Source organism: Lepisosteus oculatus, chromosome 1 (genome assembly GCF_040954835.1).
Source record: "Lepisosteus oculatus isolate fLepOcu1 chromosome 1, fLepOcu1.hap2, whole genome shotgun sequence".
NCBI classification, from domain to species: Eukaryota; Metazoa; Chordata; class Actinopteri; order Semionotiformes; family Lepisosteidae; genus Lepisosteus; species Lepisosteus oculatus.
Window position 1 is genome coordinate 77,830,125 of NC_090696.1, and position 15,588 is coordinate 77,845,712.

The 15,588-nt window shown below is 46.7% G+C and overlaps 1 protein-coding gene across 2 annotated transcripts; it reads left to right on the plus strand.

The window, feature by feature from the left end:
- Positions 1-92: 92 nt before the first annotated feature.
- On the plus strand, positions 93-15,578 carry anapc4 (anaphase promoting complex subunit 4). 2 transcript variants are annotated; one of them, XM_015345482.2, is made up of 29 exons: positions 93-227; positions 1,198-1,313; positions 1,971-2,076; positions 2,588-2,720; positions 3,040-3,111; positions 3,385-3,411; positions 3,492-3,536; positions 4,262-4,346; positions 4,934-5,041; positions 5,236-5,319; positions 5,425-5,511; positions 5,906-5,970; positions 6,393-6,435; positions 6,778-6,854; positions 7,122-7,222; positions 7,807-7,858; positions 8,204-8,259; positions 8,964-9,010; positions 9,196-9,252; positions 9,350-9,406; positions 10,213-10,306; positions 10,490-10,587; positions 11,877-11,938; positions 12,375-12,413; positions 12,519-12,620; positions 13,050-13,127; positions 13,439-13,606; positions 14,401-14,524; positions 15,073-15,578. In XM_015345482.2, coding segments are annotated over exons 1-29 (2,403 nt in total). In that variant the 5' UTR covers positions 93-226; the 3' UTR covers positions 15,292-15,578. The 2 variants fall into 2 exon arrangements, with proteins under 2 accessions (XP_015200968.2, XP_015200969.2); XM_015345483.2 differs by having other exon boundaries at positions 94-231.
- The last annotated feature ends 10 nt before the right edge of the window (positions 15,579-15,588 follow it).

The following is a 15,588-nucleotide window of genomic DNA, read 5'->3' on the forward strand; positions in this document are numbered from 1 at the left end:
AATCTCCAAAGTTCTGCCTGCCGGCTGAATAAGGCGTTTTGTCCCTTCTCGCTTGCCGTCCGCCCTGCGCTGGTGGCGATTGGTCGAGTACTGCTCGCTGGCCCCGCCTCCACTTGGTTGCAAATGGCGCCGCGCATGAACAGGCGCCGGAGGAGGATGTAGTGGGTTTGCCTGTTTCTTGGGAACTGGGCAAACGAGCTTTGTGCTTTGCTCGGGTAAAGAGAGAAGTAGGTATGTGCTGATGTTGTGTTCTATTTTGGAGGAGTTTGTCAAGTTTACTAGCAACCGCAGACTGCAATGCGTGTGCAGTGTTTTCCACAATCTCCAGTGTGCACTGCGAAGAGCGAGGTCATTTTGTGTTAAAATGAAAGCGGAAAAAAATAAAAATCCCAAATCGTATTTATTCTGAGAGATCATCATGCAGTGTTTCAGAAATGTATCGCTGTTAAATGTATCTCTCTTTTTTTTTTGTTCTAAAATTCAAGTGCTCACTACTTACAAGTCTTCTCAGGTTGGAAAATCGATGCCATAGCTGTATTTGAAGACTTACAAATACTGGAACTCCTCTGTCTAGACTAGAAATTCAGACTCATACCCCAGTATAGTGACATGGGAAACTGCTGCAGGAGGTGCTAGTCTTTGGATTAATCATAACTACCCAGTCGTTAAAGATCCCGTGACAATGTGAGAGTAGTCATGTTAACCCTGGTGCCCTAAATAAATTCCACTCCAGTCTTGAAAATTCCATGTTCCCTCAATTCCCCTTTTGATGTGATTGGTGCCGCGGTTTCTCACTCCTCCACCTGTGTGCTCCCTCGAACATGTGAAGCCCTTCAGGATGGGGAGCGCTGTGGGAGTGCAGGGAGTGACACAATAACATTATTGCTATTAAATACTTCTCAAGCTGTGGGAGCTGAGCTCTTTAACCTGCTCACAGGCCCCTGGGAGAAGCGTCTGTGTGTGTTTGTGTGACGGAATGGCGTCCCGTCCCGTGCCCATTACTGGTGGGAGCGTCTCCGGCTCCCCTGTGGCCCTGAATTGGGAGAAACGGTTGGGAAATTGATGGAAGCCGAGTCCAGTGGTCTCCTCCACTGTAAGCACACAGGAAGTGCTTCCTGCTTGTCGCTGTTTCCTGGTCCTCCTGGAAGCCCTTCTCATGTGCTGATCTTTTTCCCGGTTTGTCTGTTTTTTTGTCAGTGCCGAAGATGCCTGCGTTCCGACAAGTGGGGGAGAAGCAGCTGCCGAATGCCGTCCTTTTCATGGTCTGGTCCCCGAAGAGGGACCTGATCGCCCTCGCCAACCGAGCGGGCGAGGTAACAGCCCCAGGGCTTCGGGGCAGCTGGCCGCAGCCGGAGGGGCGCCGGTTACACGCCTGGCAGTCCTTGTGCTGAACTGGCGGATCAGAAGCTGATGCTCCGTGTCTCATGCATGCCTGTGCTGAGAATAAATTCGCTGTTCTGAGTGGCGGGTTTTCCCCGAGCGCGGCTGTCTGTCTGTCCACTGGCCCTGGAGAACATTTCTGTGTTTGAAAGTTAAATCGCCCCCAATGAATTAAAAAAAAAATAACACTCCTAAGAATAGTTCACGGCTCAAAAAAACAGCAGATTTCTGCTTTTGAGATGGTCACCCAGTAAATCGTCTGATCGTCTGTGGCTTTGTCTGCCCTCTGACTGGCATCGAAGCCTCCCTTTGTGTGCGTCTTGCGTCACGGCTGGGGAAGAAGCCTGTCTCTGTCTACTGCGATAGAGGCAGTCCTGCAGCAGACTGTAACTGTTGGGTTGCTGGTTGTAAATGAAGCTGTGTGTAAATTAAGATTTGAGGGTACAGGACAGAAAACAACAACTGGGGAATTCTAATCTCATAAAAGATGACGCGAGGAGTGTAGCTCTCGCTACGTGTATCAGCGACATTTACAAACCTCATTAATTTGTCTTAATTGGTTTCAATGTATTTTTTAATTTATTTTTAAGCTCCTATTACACCGCCTGGCGAACTTTCAGCGGGTGTGGAGTTTACCTCCCAATGAAAACACCGGCAAGAAAATCACGTCGCTCGCATGGAGACCGGATGGCAAAAGTAAGGGCAGGGAGACTTTTTAACAGGAGGGGGTCTGCTGCAGTGTCTGAAGAGCCCCAGCACAGCCTGGAGCCCCAGTTACTTTCTCCTGGGGACTTTATGCCATCTAGATAACATCTACAGCATCTAAGAAAAGTATATTTTACATTATTTGTCATCAAGAAATCGACATGACTTGGATTTCTTTTATTCCCTTTGCCCGTGCACTTCTTCATCAGTTGAGATGAAATTATAGCTTCTGTTGAGGGCATCTGTGTGATATGCATCCAGAAGGGTGGTTGATTATTCAAATTTGCAAAAAGAGCTCTAAAAATGTAGAAAACGATATTGCAATCGGGAGTGTGAAATAGCTAAAATGCAAGAACGTGATTGTGAAATAGACTAATCCAAAACCTGTTGTGCACTTTAATACTAGGAATAATCGCCTGTACTCAGAAGGATGTGGAGTACTTTAAGTGTGGCCTATCTCTTGTAATGCAGTTCATGTTCTCTGTTTTTTTTCCTTCGTTAGTTTTGGCTTTCAGTGTTGGGGATACTAAACAGGTGATTCTTTGCGATGTGGAAAAAGCAGAAATTCTGCACTCTTTCCCTGTGGAGCAGCCAGTGTCGTGTATGCACTGGATGGATGTTTCGGAGGACAACAGGTGTGTTTCCGTTATTGTCACAGGTGGAAAAAAAAATCTGAATTAGAAGAAATGGTCACTATGCGAATTTGCCTAGTCCACACCATTATTTTTTACATCAGATGCGGGCTAGACAGTGCTCACATTAAAAGATTCCTTCATGCTATTAGGCTGGTGTGCAGGTTACCCAGCTGCTTTCTTGCATTGGTAGTGACAAGTAACGTAACTTTTGTGAACATGGAGGTGGAGGTGACCCACGAACGGCCAAAAAGTTTAAATTGAAATGTACGAGCACCTGCTTTGTGGATATGGTAGAATAGCAGATCGCTTTTTATTGCAGTGTTTTCTCATCGTTTTATAATGAAGATGAATCGGATCTTTTCCTGCCAAAGTTACCAGCTCTTCCAGAGAGGTAAGGATCTCTATTTTCTGAGTGCTTTATTCTGATACTTTTAATCAGTTTCTGTATTTGACCTATGTGTTAAATGTCACTTTTTAAATTGCCGTATCAACTGAAGTTATTTAATATCACCTTTGCAACGTTATTAAAAGTTAGGTTTTGCCACAAATGTTGTGTTTTCAAAACATTAGTGCATAATTTCAGTAATTGTTAATCTTGATAAGTGCTATAAAAGCGTAAGGAATTATTATTAATTAATTGATTTTCGAATATTTTTATTTACAGCTACAGCACCACGTCAAAAATATTCAGGTAGTTTCGCAAACACTTTCTTTTGATTTTCATACATAAATATTATTGCACAATTAACTAATTTATTGTCTGGCTTCCAGCGAAGACAAATCTGATGAGATTATGAATCTTCTGGGTGAAGTAAGGTGAGTTTTTAACAGTTTTTATAGCTATGCATAAGCAGTAGGGTGCAAAAAAACATCATTGAAATTGTTCATGTGAAGCATAAAAATACAAACCTCTGTTGGAACCAGTAGAATTTGTTGATTTTTTTTTCCATGACACTTATTATAGTATGTTCTCATTAAATACAGAGGAACAGGTAAAGGTTTATTCCACGCTGAAAAGAAACAATGTTTCGTCAGTGGAGGCTTCTCCGGGTGTTCTTCTGTTCTACTTTCAGGTGTTCTTCACACCTGAAGAAGACTCCACAGCCGAAACGTTGTTTTTTTTCAGTGTTGTGATTCTATCCTTCTCTTCTCAGCAGGAATAAACCTTTACTTGGTCCTTTGCAGCCTGCGCATGCTGACGCAGCTGCCTACTTGAGCTACCTCATTAAATGCGGTTGTGAACCTTTTCCGTTGTGATGTGGAGAACATTTGTTCTGTGACCAGCTGCTGTACGTTGCTGACCTGGGACAATACGGCTGCTGAGGTCACGACTGTTTTAGTTGAAGATCTGATCATCTGTAGAGCGAATCACTAGGCTGTATCTGCTGTTTACACACAGATGCTGGAAGATGAACACCTGGCTGCTCAGTTATTTGTAACTCTGATGCAGATGTGCATGAGGTCTCTTGCGGTTAAAGCTCTGCGTGTCAGGGCATGGATAAGAACAGCGCTGTTCTGTGTCCCTGTTTCTTTGTCCACAGGCTCAACATACTGGTTCTTGGCGGCGAGTCTGGATACACTGAGCTCTACGCCTACGGCATGTACAAGATCACGACTCTGACTGGGGTAGGACTCCTTTATCTTCTCGACGCACGCTCTGGTGTGGCGCTGAGCACGTCTAGAGCACGTGTTCCAACCTCGCAGTGAGCTGTCTTAGTCATTGAACAGAGAAATCTATGGGGGGAGGGGCCCAGTTCAAATGGCCTCCTCTGGTTTGTAGCCTTCCTTCAGTTCCCATGTGACTCTGTTGAAATACCCAGTAGTAAGCAGCAAATGGCCTCAGGGCCAGAACCTTATGATTTTAACTTTATGGATTCTAGAAGTGATCTGTCTACACTATTCTGTTGTATAGTATTCATGTATGGTACAATCAGATGCACTTCAATGCAGCTTTAGGTTTGCTTTTTGTACAGTAGGCACCATAGCTTCTGGTTAGCCTGCTGCATACAGTAGATGCGGCTTTGACAGCTTCAGAGTTGTTTACATCTGCTTGTTTCATCTCTTTTCTTGCTCCGCTTCACACTGTACCTCGGTCTGCTCTAGGAGGGGAAAAAAAACATTTCCTAGAAGATGCAAAGGACGTTTTCTGGACTTCCTCAAAAAGCTGCGATATGCATTTTCTGAAAGTGTTTTATATCTTACATCTTCATCAGGTCCCAGGGACGTGCCGCAGTTTGTGTCTCTCCAGTGACCTGAAGTCCCTGTCACTCATCACGGAAGTAAAGACCACCGACTGTGACCCTGAGATCCATTATATTCAGGTAGAATCAGACCTTTTTGCTTCATGCGAGCTGTGACTTTGATTGTTTTTTATGATTCTTTGATTTGCTGCTTCAGTTGAGCTTCTGCTCCTGACAGTGTGGCTTGTACCAGAAATCTGCTCTTACAGTTTGGGTTGAGGTGTTGAGGTGTCTGAGAGCCACCCTGCAGCGTGTCTCCTTGTGTCTCCCCGCAGTTCGACACCAGCCTGCTGTCCAGCTGTCTGCCTGAGGTCACGCGAATGGCTCGCAAGTTCACGCACATCTCCACGCTGCTGCAGGTGAGGGCGGCGGGCGGCTTGCCGGGCTGTTGTAAGCGCTGCGGGCGAGAGGTGACGCTCCGCTCTTCTCCTGCCCTGACCTCTGCTGTGGATCTTGTCATGCAGTACCAGAAGCTCTCCCTGACGTGCATGGGCGAGGCCTGGGAAGATATCCTCATGCAGATGGACCTGAGGCTCACAAAGTTTGTCCAGGTCAGGAGCTAATTGTGTTTCGGAAAATAAGTCCTGGTGTGTGTCTGTCCGTGTCTGTCCGTGTCTCTCCCCTACGATGGACTGGTGTTCCATTTCAGGTGTGTCCTGCCTTGCATTCACTGTTTCCTGGATAGGCTCTGGTCCCCTGCAGCCCTGAACTGGATTAGCAGTAATTGAAAGTGATGTGATGTTTGTTGTTTTGCATTCTGGTCTTGTTGCTGCACAGCAGAGATTTTCAGTATTGTTCCCACAAGGCTTCTGTGTGCACAGGTTTTCATTCCAGCTCAGCCCTTCCCTTCTTAAAGTGCTGTTGATTTAATAATTCTCATAAAGCCTGGACACCCTGGGTGTAAAATATTGCATCACATGTGCTCTTTTTTCCTCTCTGTCGTAGGAGAAGAATACTGACACGTCAGTTCAAGATGAATTCCTTGACCTTCTTTTATGGGGGAAGTCGAGGTGAATAAGATGAATCCTGCTTGCTGTATAAACCTGCTGAGATCCTTATGTATCGCATCTCTGAGCTCAAGTTGCCTTGCGCTCTGTTGGCTTTTAACTCGGAATGCAAGCTGCAGAGATTTTGTTTAAATTCTGTTGATGCAGAGTTTTTTTAAAACCATAAATGTGTCACGCTGTGTGCGTCTGAGCTGGAGCTGGCTGAGGTGAATGTAAAAGTCTTTTGAGGCCTTGGCTAGCATATACCAGGGTGGCCTTACATCCTGTAGCCAGTAGATGGTGCTGAGTACAGCTGGTACATTTCTCCATACCTCAGTTGTCCTCACCAATTGGAAAGTAGGTTGTTGAGAATGTATTGATAAATCCAGAAATTGTGTGCGCACTGTGGAGCATTGCTAAAGCAAATATCTGTATTTGATTTTCAGCCGTGAGCTCAAGGCACTACTTATGAACCAATTGACAGTGAAGGTAAGGCTGTTTTTCCATTTGCACGTTGGTCCAAAATACAAAATCTGTCCCCTTGTGAAAGTTTTGCAATGTTTGCATTTAAAGGAAAAGTCATAATTTTATTATTACTGTGCAAGCGTTTTGATTTGTCTGCAGTTCAGGAGGTAGGTGTTTGATCAATTTAGGGGAATAATGAATATTCCCACCTTTATAAATTTTTGTCTGGTATCGCTTAAAACAGAGTTCCTTGTTTGAAACTTAATTTTCAAAATATCTTTCCTGCTTCCTGGCAGCCATGAAATAAGAGACTGTATTCTTCACTGTCCACCTCATTCATTCACTCCTTTATTCATTCATTCTCAGGGCCTGAAAAAACTGGGACAATCTATTGAGTCTTCTTACTCCAACATCCAAAAACTGGTAATAAGTCACCTCCAAAGGTACTGTTTGCATTCTTATGGAAATATAAAATCTATTCTCACTGTGAATCGAAAGCCGCATCATTACACAGTATCGACCTCTACATTTCAGATTGTCTTGGATGAAACGGAAATGCACCTGCTGAAGCCACTCCGTGCTAATTCTGTAAATGAAAAGTGTGTGTGTGTAGAACCGCAGGCTCTTGTCTCGGGCACACAGAGGCTGGAGGGGGAGCACAGATTCGATCCGACACTCACGAGGGCTGAATCTGTGTTTGTCGTCCTCAGTGGCTCCAAGGCTTTGCTTTACCATTTGAGTGAGCTGAAGGGAATGGCTTTGTGGAAACAGAAGTACAACCCTCTTGGCCTCGATGCTTCGGGAATAGAAGGTGGGTTGTCTAAGCTGAAATATCCCTTAGCAACTTGTAAGTACGTTAGCCACTCAGAGTTTAGCCTCCCTCCTAATGGGAGATGACTTTCTCTATCGCCTTCCGAAATGTAAATCTGGCCAGTTTCTAGTTTGGTTTATGATCTTTGGCAAAAATGTCACTTGTGTAACTTAGCCCAGCTGCAGTCAGGATCCAGCAAATTGCGCAGATCCTAAAGCCCGGATAACCGGCTGATCTCAAGAGGACAGCAGGGTGTACTGCCAGTAGACTCCGATTGCAGACGAGATGCGTATTAAAGAGGATAGACAATTTAAAAAGCAATATAAATATGTGGGTCGGTGTGGAGGTCGCACACTTCCAGTTTTCCAGCGTGTGAGAAATATGAAGAAGCTGTCGTGCGTGTACTGTTTCACTGGGGCAGAATAACATCCAGGCAGGACTTCTGGGATTCATACTAGTGCAGAGCAGTCCAGTCACCCACAACTCTCTCTTAATGTTAAGGCATTGAATGTCCTTCTTAGTAACCCAATAATGAGGGACAGGGATCTGCTTCTGAATGCTGCTGTTTGATTTGTGTCCTGCAGATGCCATCACAGCTGTGGGCTCCTTCACGCTCAAGGCCAACGAGCTCTTACAGTGAGTGGCTCCCTCCGGCCTGTGCCATGTGCCGGTATGACTGTGGCTGGTCTGGAACGCTGCACAGTCAAATTTTTCTTAGCGCTCGACTGCGCTGCTTTGAGCTGGGCTTTCTTTAACCGTTTCATGATTGTCCTTGTAATGAGCACAAGTGGCTGCAAATCTTAGAAACTTTCATCAAGATTGGCAAACTCTTTCAGAGCCCGAAATAATGCCCTGTCATAGTTCACACAGAAAGTCTCGTATTGGAATTAGATTTTTTCAACCAGCAACTCTAACCTAGTGCTAGGCGTACTGTGTATATGTAATTACATTGTATTTATTTTTTTCTACTTTTTATTTCAGAGTCATAGACAAAAGCATGAAAAATTTCAAGGCATTCTTTCGATGGCTGTATGGAGGTAAGGGCGACTGACATCTTCTTTCAAGCACAGTATAAAATAAATGTAAATGAAGAATTTCCTAGTAGACAACAAAATGAAGCATGTTGCTTTCACCTCACTGTGTTCATAGTTGCAAATAGCCGTCATTCAGGTGAATCCGATCTGTTCTAAATAGTTTTGGTTGTCCGTTGACCTCCTGTAGGAGATTTATTGTGGGATAACTTTTACAGTCCTGTCCTTCTGTCCAAACACTTGCATTCGCTTGTGCTTCATGTTAAATGGATGATGATGGTGATGGTGAAGTGTTGTCATCCTGTAGTACAAGATGTCATGTGCATCCTGTTTGTTAAGAAAGTAGTAATAGTTTTTTTTAATCAGATAAAACCCTTAAATAAGCACTCAGCCATTAGCTGAGAAACAAATGAGTCAATCCCACTTTCCAAGGCAGGTCTACCCATGCTCATTCTTTTGGGTTGTTTTTCTAAAAATATTTAAAAACGGAGGAAGGGCTACAAAGGAGAGGAGCCTGTTCGTCCTGTCTGATCCCAGGATCTCATCAGGAGCTTCCTGGCCTTCCCTCAAACCCTGGAGTAATGGAAATGGAAGCAGCCGGGAAAGTGGCAGGAAGACTCCGGTGGATTTCTAGTCCACTGCCTTGACCGCTCAGCCATGACTGCGTTTCCCTTTGGTTCTTCGTAACCCTCGGCTCTTCTTGGTTTCAGCCATGCTGAGAATGTCCGAAGATCACGTCCTTCCCGAGCTCAGCAAGGTCAGTGAGCAAGGCCCCAGCTGGGAGTGTCTCGCTTTCAAACACACCCTGCTTCTTATAGATCTCTGCGTTATTAAAATTAATCATTTTGTTTTTGTTTGGTGGGGGATAAGAAGGATTTCCATTTTTCTTTGCATGTAAGTAATCTGTGTGGGTTTTAATTGTTGTTTTTTTGTTGTTTTTAGATGACGCAGAAAGATATAGCCTTTGTTGCAGATTTCCTCTCCGAGAACTTTAGTGAGGTAAGACTGCACTGATCTGTGTCACTAGTATCAGTAAAAATCGAGTTTGTTTTTTTGGTGTGGTAAAAAACTCAGAAATCTTCTTTCTGTTTTTCAGCAACCAGAACTGTACGATAGGAAGGGGAAATATTTTAATGTGGAAAGAGTTGGCCAGGTAAAGAAAATTATAATCATTCTGTGTACTTGCAGTCTTCGGTAAAAATACAGTGTACTACATTTAAAAAGGCAGTCGCCCGTGGTGTCTGTCGGACCGATCTGTGCTGCTTGCCTGTTCAGGAAGTTGGGTATCTGTACTGTACTGAGGCCCAGTGGGGTTTTTCCAGCTTGGAAGACAAGTCCAGAAAGGGCTTCCAGGTGACACTCCAGACCACGAGAAAGGTTAAAAACAAGTCATGGCCATTAGGTCCATCCAGCCCGTTTCGCAGTTAGTAGCTAGGACTGTGACCGCTGGGGGGAGGGAGGCACAGCGCCTCCTGCAGGCTGGCAGTGGCCGTGGAGAGAAACGCGCTGCTCCTCTGCCCAGTGTCAGGGAAGACTCTGGTGGTCTGTCGGAGGGTGGACGGGCAACGCTGCTCATTCTCATCTGGTGAGAGCCTGTGGTTCCGATGTGAGTGGCTCTAAAATGAAAGGGGCCCAGAGCAGCCTGGAATCTGCATTTGCTGTTGGGTCGGTATTTTTTAGTCGTTGTCACTTGCAAAAAAAAAGAAAAGATGTTTGAATGCACAGAGACAGATCTGTAAAGACAATCCAGAATGAGTAACTAGTGCAGTCACAAACCTACACAAAACTTTGCTGTAAGTCTGTCAGAAATTTAAACTTGTAAACCTCGTGTGTAAGGCATGTCTTTGTTGGCAGAAATCTCTTGCAGAAATGCTTCTCTGACTTTATTTTACCTGTTGTCCTGCAACACGTGTTGTGCCTAGGTTGTTTATTAGATCTGTGTGTTTAACTGTGTTGTAGTACTTGAAGGATGAAGATGAAGACTTGGTGTCTCCTCCTAACACTGAAGGAAATCAGTGGACCAGCTTCGTGCAGAACAGCACTCATCTTAAAGGCAAGGGAGCCGAGTTTCAGTGATTTAACTGGAGCTCACGACATAAGTACAAGGAAAGAAGAGTAATCGGGGTTATATGTGCATTAACTAAGTGTTTTCCAAATGATGCAGCAGAATGAGTAAGTCAAGCAGACTGTTCCTCCATTTGCAATAGCCCTGGATCAGTTTGTTTCTGCTTTCCAGAGAGTCCACTGCTGTTCCCCTATTACCCTGAGAAATCTCTGCACTTCGTCCGGAGGGAGATGGAAGGGGTCATCGAGCTGTGCCTGCAGAAGCCAGCGGTGAGTGATGGTCATCGCCACGGCCTGCAGTGCTGTGATGCGTCGCTGGGCCCCGGCCAGCTCGTGCAGACTGGAGGGGACAGGCGCTGCAGTGTACCCCTCTGGTGACCTCACTGTGTCAGAGGCAGCTGCAGTGTACCCCTCTGGTGACCTCACTGTGTCAGAGGCAGCTGCAGTGTACCCCTCTGGTGACCTCACTGTGTCAGAGGCAGCTGCAGTGTACCCCTCTGGTGACCTCACTGTGTCAGAGGGAGCTGCAGTGTACCCCTCTGGTGACCTCACTGTGTCAGAGGCAGCTGCAGTGTACCCCTCTGGTGACCTCACTGTGTCAGAGGCAGCTGCAGTGTACCCCTCTGGTGACCTCACTGTGTCAGAGGCAGCTGCAGTGTACCCCTCTGGTGACCTCACTGTGTCAGAGGCAGCTGCAGTGTACCCCTCTGGTGACCTCACTGTGTCAGAGGGAGCTGCAGTGTACCCCTCTGGTGACCTCACTGTGTCAGAGGCAGCTGCAGTGTACCCCTCTGGTGACCTCACTGTGTCAGAGGCAGCTGCAGTGTACCCCTCTGGTGACCTCACTGTGTCAGAGGCAGCTGCAGTGTACCCCTCTGGTGACCTCACTGTGTCAGAGGGAGCTGCAGTGTACCCCTCTGGTGACCTCACTGTGTCAGAGGCAGCTGCAGTGTACCCCTGCTGGTGACCTCACTGTCTCAGTTTTTTTTTATTCAACTGGAGTTTAAAGTAAATCACACTTACTGAGATATTTTTCAGGTTTGGCACAGAAAGTATTATCAGCACCGTGTTAGCCTTGATTAGCCAGATTTAAATGGACCGTCCTAGAGTTTCCTTTACAGATTGCACATGTAATTCCTTGCAGTAGCACATAAACTGTTCGATGTATAAATGAATAGCGAGAGGCATTAAAAACGGAACATGAATATTAGAACCACTAGCATTTTTAGTGCCTATATTCCAGCAGTAGAAACCAGGTGCTGTTCAGATATCTGCAGATATCGTCATTGTGTACTGGGTCCAAAGGGAACTCCTGTGGATTTTCAACTGGCAGCCTATAACATAATCTTTACATGTTCTCAAAAGAGCTGAAATAATAATGTGAATGCAAGTTATTACTCTTGTTTTATTGTAAAATAGCAAAGTATTCCTAAGAGTATTCTCAACAACCCTTGTAATATTTACCTGTCGGATACCAGTAGCCTCCTGGCGTGAAATATGTGATAATCTTAGGATAATACTGGGCAGTATTTATCACTCAGAAGTACATTTTCTTTTAGGAAATAATTGGGAAATCGGTGACTCTGGCTACCAGCATCCCCCTTTACACAGTACCAGCAAGGTAGGATCAGTGTGTGTCTGAAAGTTTGGGGGTGTATCGGTGGGGTGTATCGTTGAATCATAAATCGACAAGCAGTAACTGAATCAGATGTTCAGAGATGAAACATTAGGAAATCTTGAATTCTTGAAATGGTTTGTATCAAAGACCTGGCCGATAAAAACCAGCTTAAATATCCATGTTAGGCCCTTATACCCATCCTGTGGAACTGTGGGGAAAACCACGGTCCTCTTGCTGTCGCAGCAGAGAGATCCAGGGATGAACTGAAACCAGCGGGGACACCACTGGAGTGAAGTCCTCCTCTCCAGAACACCTGCTTGGCTTTGGTGCTCTTAGGAATTGCTGAGTGACAAAATCGTAATTGTCTTGGAGGCGCTAAAACCCCCACTCCTCGAAGCAGCGGAGCAGTATCTGACCTCTCTGTTTTCTCCCGCTGTAGTGCGGAGGTGGTGCCCCGGCTGTTTGACCTGCCGTCCCTGTGAGTAGCGGAGGTGACCGCCGCCCTCCTCCGGCCCCTCCGCGCGCCCGCCGGCTCACCGCAGCGCCCGGGCGATCCCAATAAGAGGTCCGTTTTGTCCCTCAGGTGGAACGACAAGAAATCCAGCCTGCACTACGTAGTGTTCACCATGCCCGAAGTGTCCCCCTGCAAGCTGTACGTCATGAGAAGGGCGACCGACCCGTCCAGGTAGGAGCTCCTGCGAAGCCGGTCCACTCTGCCCCCGTTTCCCCACCCGCTGAGGGGCACCGGGCCCCGGGGAACCCCACCGGGCCCCAGAGGAGGCCCATCTACCCGGGGGCAGAGCCCTCGAACCCTCAGCCTGCTGGGAGACAGCCTCGCAGCTGACGGGGTCACTTCTTCAAAGGGTTTGCGGGTCGGGGGACTGTATGAAACCCCTGGTTCATCACGACAGGGCAGCGCAGTTTCACTGCACGTGTGTCACAGTGTGTGAAAGTGTAATAATACAGACAACTTGCTTCCATTTCACAGTTTTAACATTATAGCATGCATGACAAACAGGACGTCTTACAGTGCATCCTGATTTGTTGACGTAAAATGTTAAAGTGTTTTCGTAGCAGCGCGGTCTCCGATATCACACATGTGGGTTTTTAACAGGTCTGTTCCCAACGGCTTGTTGGCCATCGATCTTGGAAATTTTCTGAACAGCAGTATTGACGAGAGCGCAGAAGCCAGGTAAGTGCTGAAAAGCTGGGAATGTGATAGATTAGTCACAGGTCACTGTGTCCTGCTTTCATGTAGAATATGTTCTGCCTGATTTTTGTGAAACTGCTTATCAACAGACTTTGTAATTACAAAAATATGTCATTCGTCCTTCTCGGTTCCTAAAATTCCCCAAGGCATCACATCTATAGCATGTTGCCCTTTTCTTGGGCTGGGCCAGGCGTCTTAGTTGACTACTTCCTATGTAGATGAAATAGTCAGACTACAGCTTTCTGCAGTGGGGAAATGTTTAAGGTCAGTGCCGAACTCTGTGTGTTGTGCAGCCGGTACAGCTGTCTTGACGCCCGCATGTACGATGACGAAACGCTGACCGTGGTGCTGAAAGAGGCTGTGGAGGAGGAGGAAGAGAGCAGAGGGAGGATTCTGGCACAGCTGCCCCTATCCCCAGTCTACACTGGAGAAGATGAGTTTGCGTGGGATCCCCTCCTGAGGTAGTCTGGCGAGGAGAAATCCAGGAGCTCCCCTCTCTTGAATGGTTCGCCTGCGCATGTCGATATAGTATCACCCTTTGTTTACTCTGCGGGGGCCCCTGGTGATTTCACTGCGATTTGGTAGTCGTCTGAGAGCTGGTATACTTTTTCAAATTTAAAACGTTTAAACTTGCATCTCATGAAATTTTTACGTGACACAGCAGCTCCTCCTCAAAGTCCAATCGCCAGACGTGACCTCCAGTTCAGCTGTGAAGAGAAGAGAGAAAGAAACCTCTTTATCACATCTACCCCTGTGTGCAGACTGGAGCTCTGCCACTGTCTCTCCTTCCTGCTCTTGAGCACTCTGCAGAGCTGCATCTGTTGCTTCTGTGCTTAAGGTCACGGGGTCATATTGCACGATGCAGTTTGGGTCCTTTGAGGAAGAGCAAGTGCGTTTCCTCCCTGCGATGACGAGCGAGATTTGCAAACTTTTGAAAATTAATGGAATGAGATGAAATCATTTGGGGCCTCTGACAAGAAGCTGATATGTGTGAATGAAACCCGTACGTTTTACGTACAGTAATCATGTTCACTTTAGATAGATAGATAATACTTTATTAATCCCGTAGGGAAATTGATGTGTTGTAGTTGAAACACTACAGTAAACCACTGCACTTTCTAAGCTGTCAATCAAATCAGCGTTCATGGTCACTGTTAGCTGCCGATGTGGAAACGTTTGGATCTGATTCACCTGGGAGGTGTTGGAAGACCAGACTCTTCTAGGGTGACCGCCGCTGACCAGAGTGTGTTTGCAGACTGGACCAGCAGAGTGGGGGGATCCCGGCCCATAACCTGGTGCTGGAGAACCAGAGGAGGACGCTGGAGAACATGAAGGCGCAGTACGTGGCTGTAAATGGGATTCGCAAAGTCGCATGTGTGGTAAGGAGCTCCTGTACTCGTTTAGCCACAGAGAAATCTGCACACAGGCATGTCTTTGTTTTCCACAGGGAACACCCTCGTCATGGTTTCTCCCGGAGAACATCTCACTCCCCATTCCAATGTGTTTCGACACGTCCCTCTCTCTTCCCAGTATACATCTCCTCTACCAGCCCTGTGAATTGGATTTTACATTGACATGGCTCTGTTGTCCACCCGAGCCGAGCTGAAACCTGGAGTTCTTTCTCCTTCAGGAAGCTGAATGTTTGCGACGTGTTTTCAATAAAACACCCCCTGCTTTCCTGTCTTTGTGAGGAATTAATGTTTAATTGATTGGAGACTTTTTAATGATGCTGTTTGATTAAATCATCAGATTAAATGGGATTAATACACTGTTCTTTCATGGAAACTACAGTCCGTAGGGGAGGGAAGGGGGTGTGATCAGGGCTTGTAGCCCAGGTGAGCAGTTTATTTTTATTAGCTGACATATTACAGAATCAGAGCTCGTGCCTTCGATTCGCAGCGCGACTGATGCAGAATGTCCTTTGCAGCTCAGCCGGAGCCTCCAGCACATCCGCGTGTTTGAGATGGACGTGGAGGACGAGGAGGAGGAGGACAGGCTGGAGTCCCAGGACGCCGGCGCCGATCCCGACCGGCTGGAGGAATCGCTGGGCAGCCAGGCTGCCGGGGAAGGCCAGGACTCGTCGGAGGAGCAGCCTTCCACTTCTGAAACAGCGACTCCCCGGCTGGAGAAGGACAGTGGGATGTGATGTGGTGGGTGGGGGGGCCACCCTGGTCCTGGAGAGCCCCGTCAGTCACCCTTAAGTCGCCAGATGGTAAAGACTTGGATGTGATTAGTAAATCGATCAATTGTATCAAATAGCTGATGGCCAGTTGTGTTCCTCGAGAGCTACAGCGTCCTGGAAGGAAAGCATGTCACCCTGGTCTGTGACACGTGATGGGTGCGGGCTCTCCAGAGCCAAGGCGTGTTTGCACCCTGGAGATCAGGCGTGAAGCTGCAGCCTCTGATCGCACTAATAAAGTCCTTCCCTCCCTCCTCCAGTTTC

Bases quoted from the DNA above. Each gene is read 5' to 3' on its own strand.
- anapc4 (XM_015345482.2), top strand. The intron at 3,412-3,491 runs GTAGTTTCGCAA...TCTGGCTTCCAG, and splicing joins ACCACGTCAAAAATATTCAG to CGAAGACAAATCTGATGAGA. The intron at 10,307-10,489 runs GCAAGGGAGCCG...TCTGCTTTCCAG, and splicing joins GAACAGCACTCATCTTAAAG to AGAGTCCACTGCTGTTCCCC.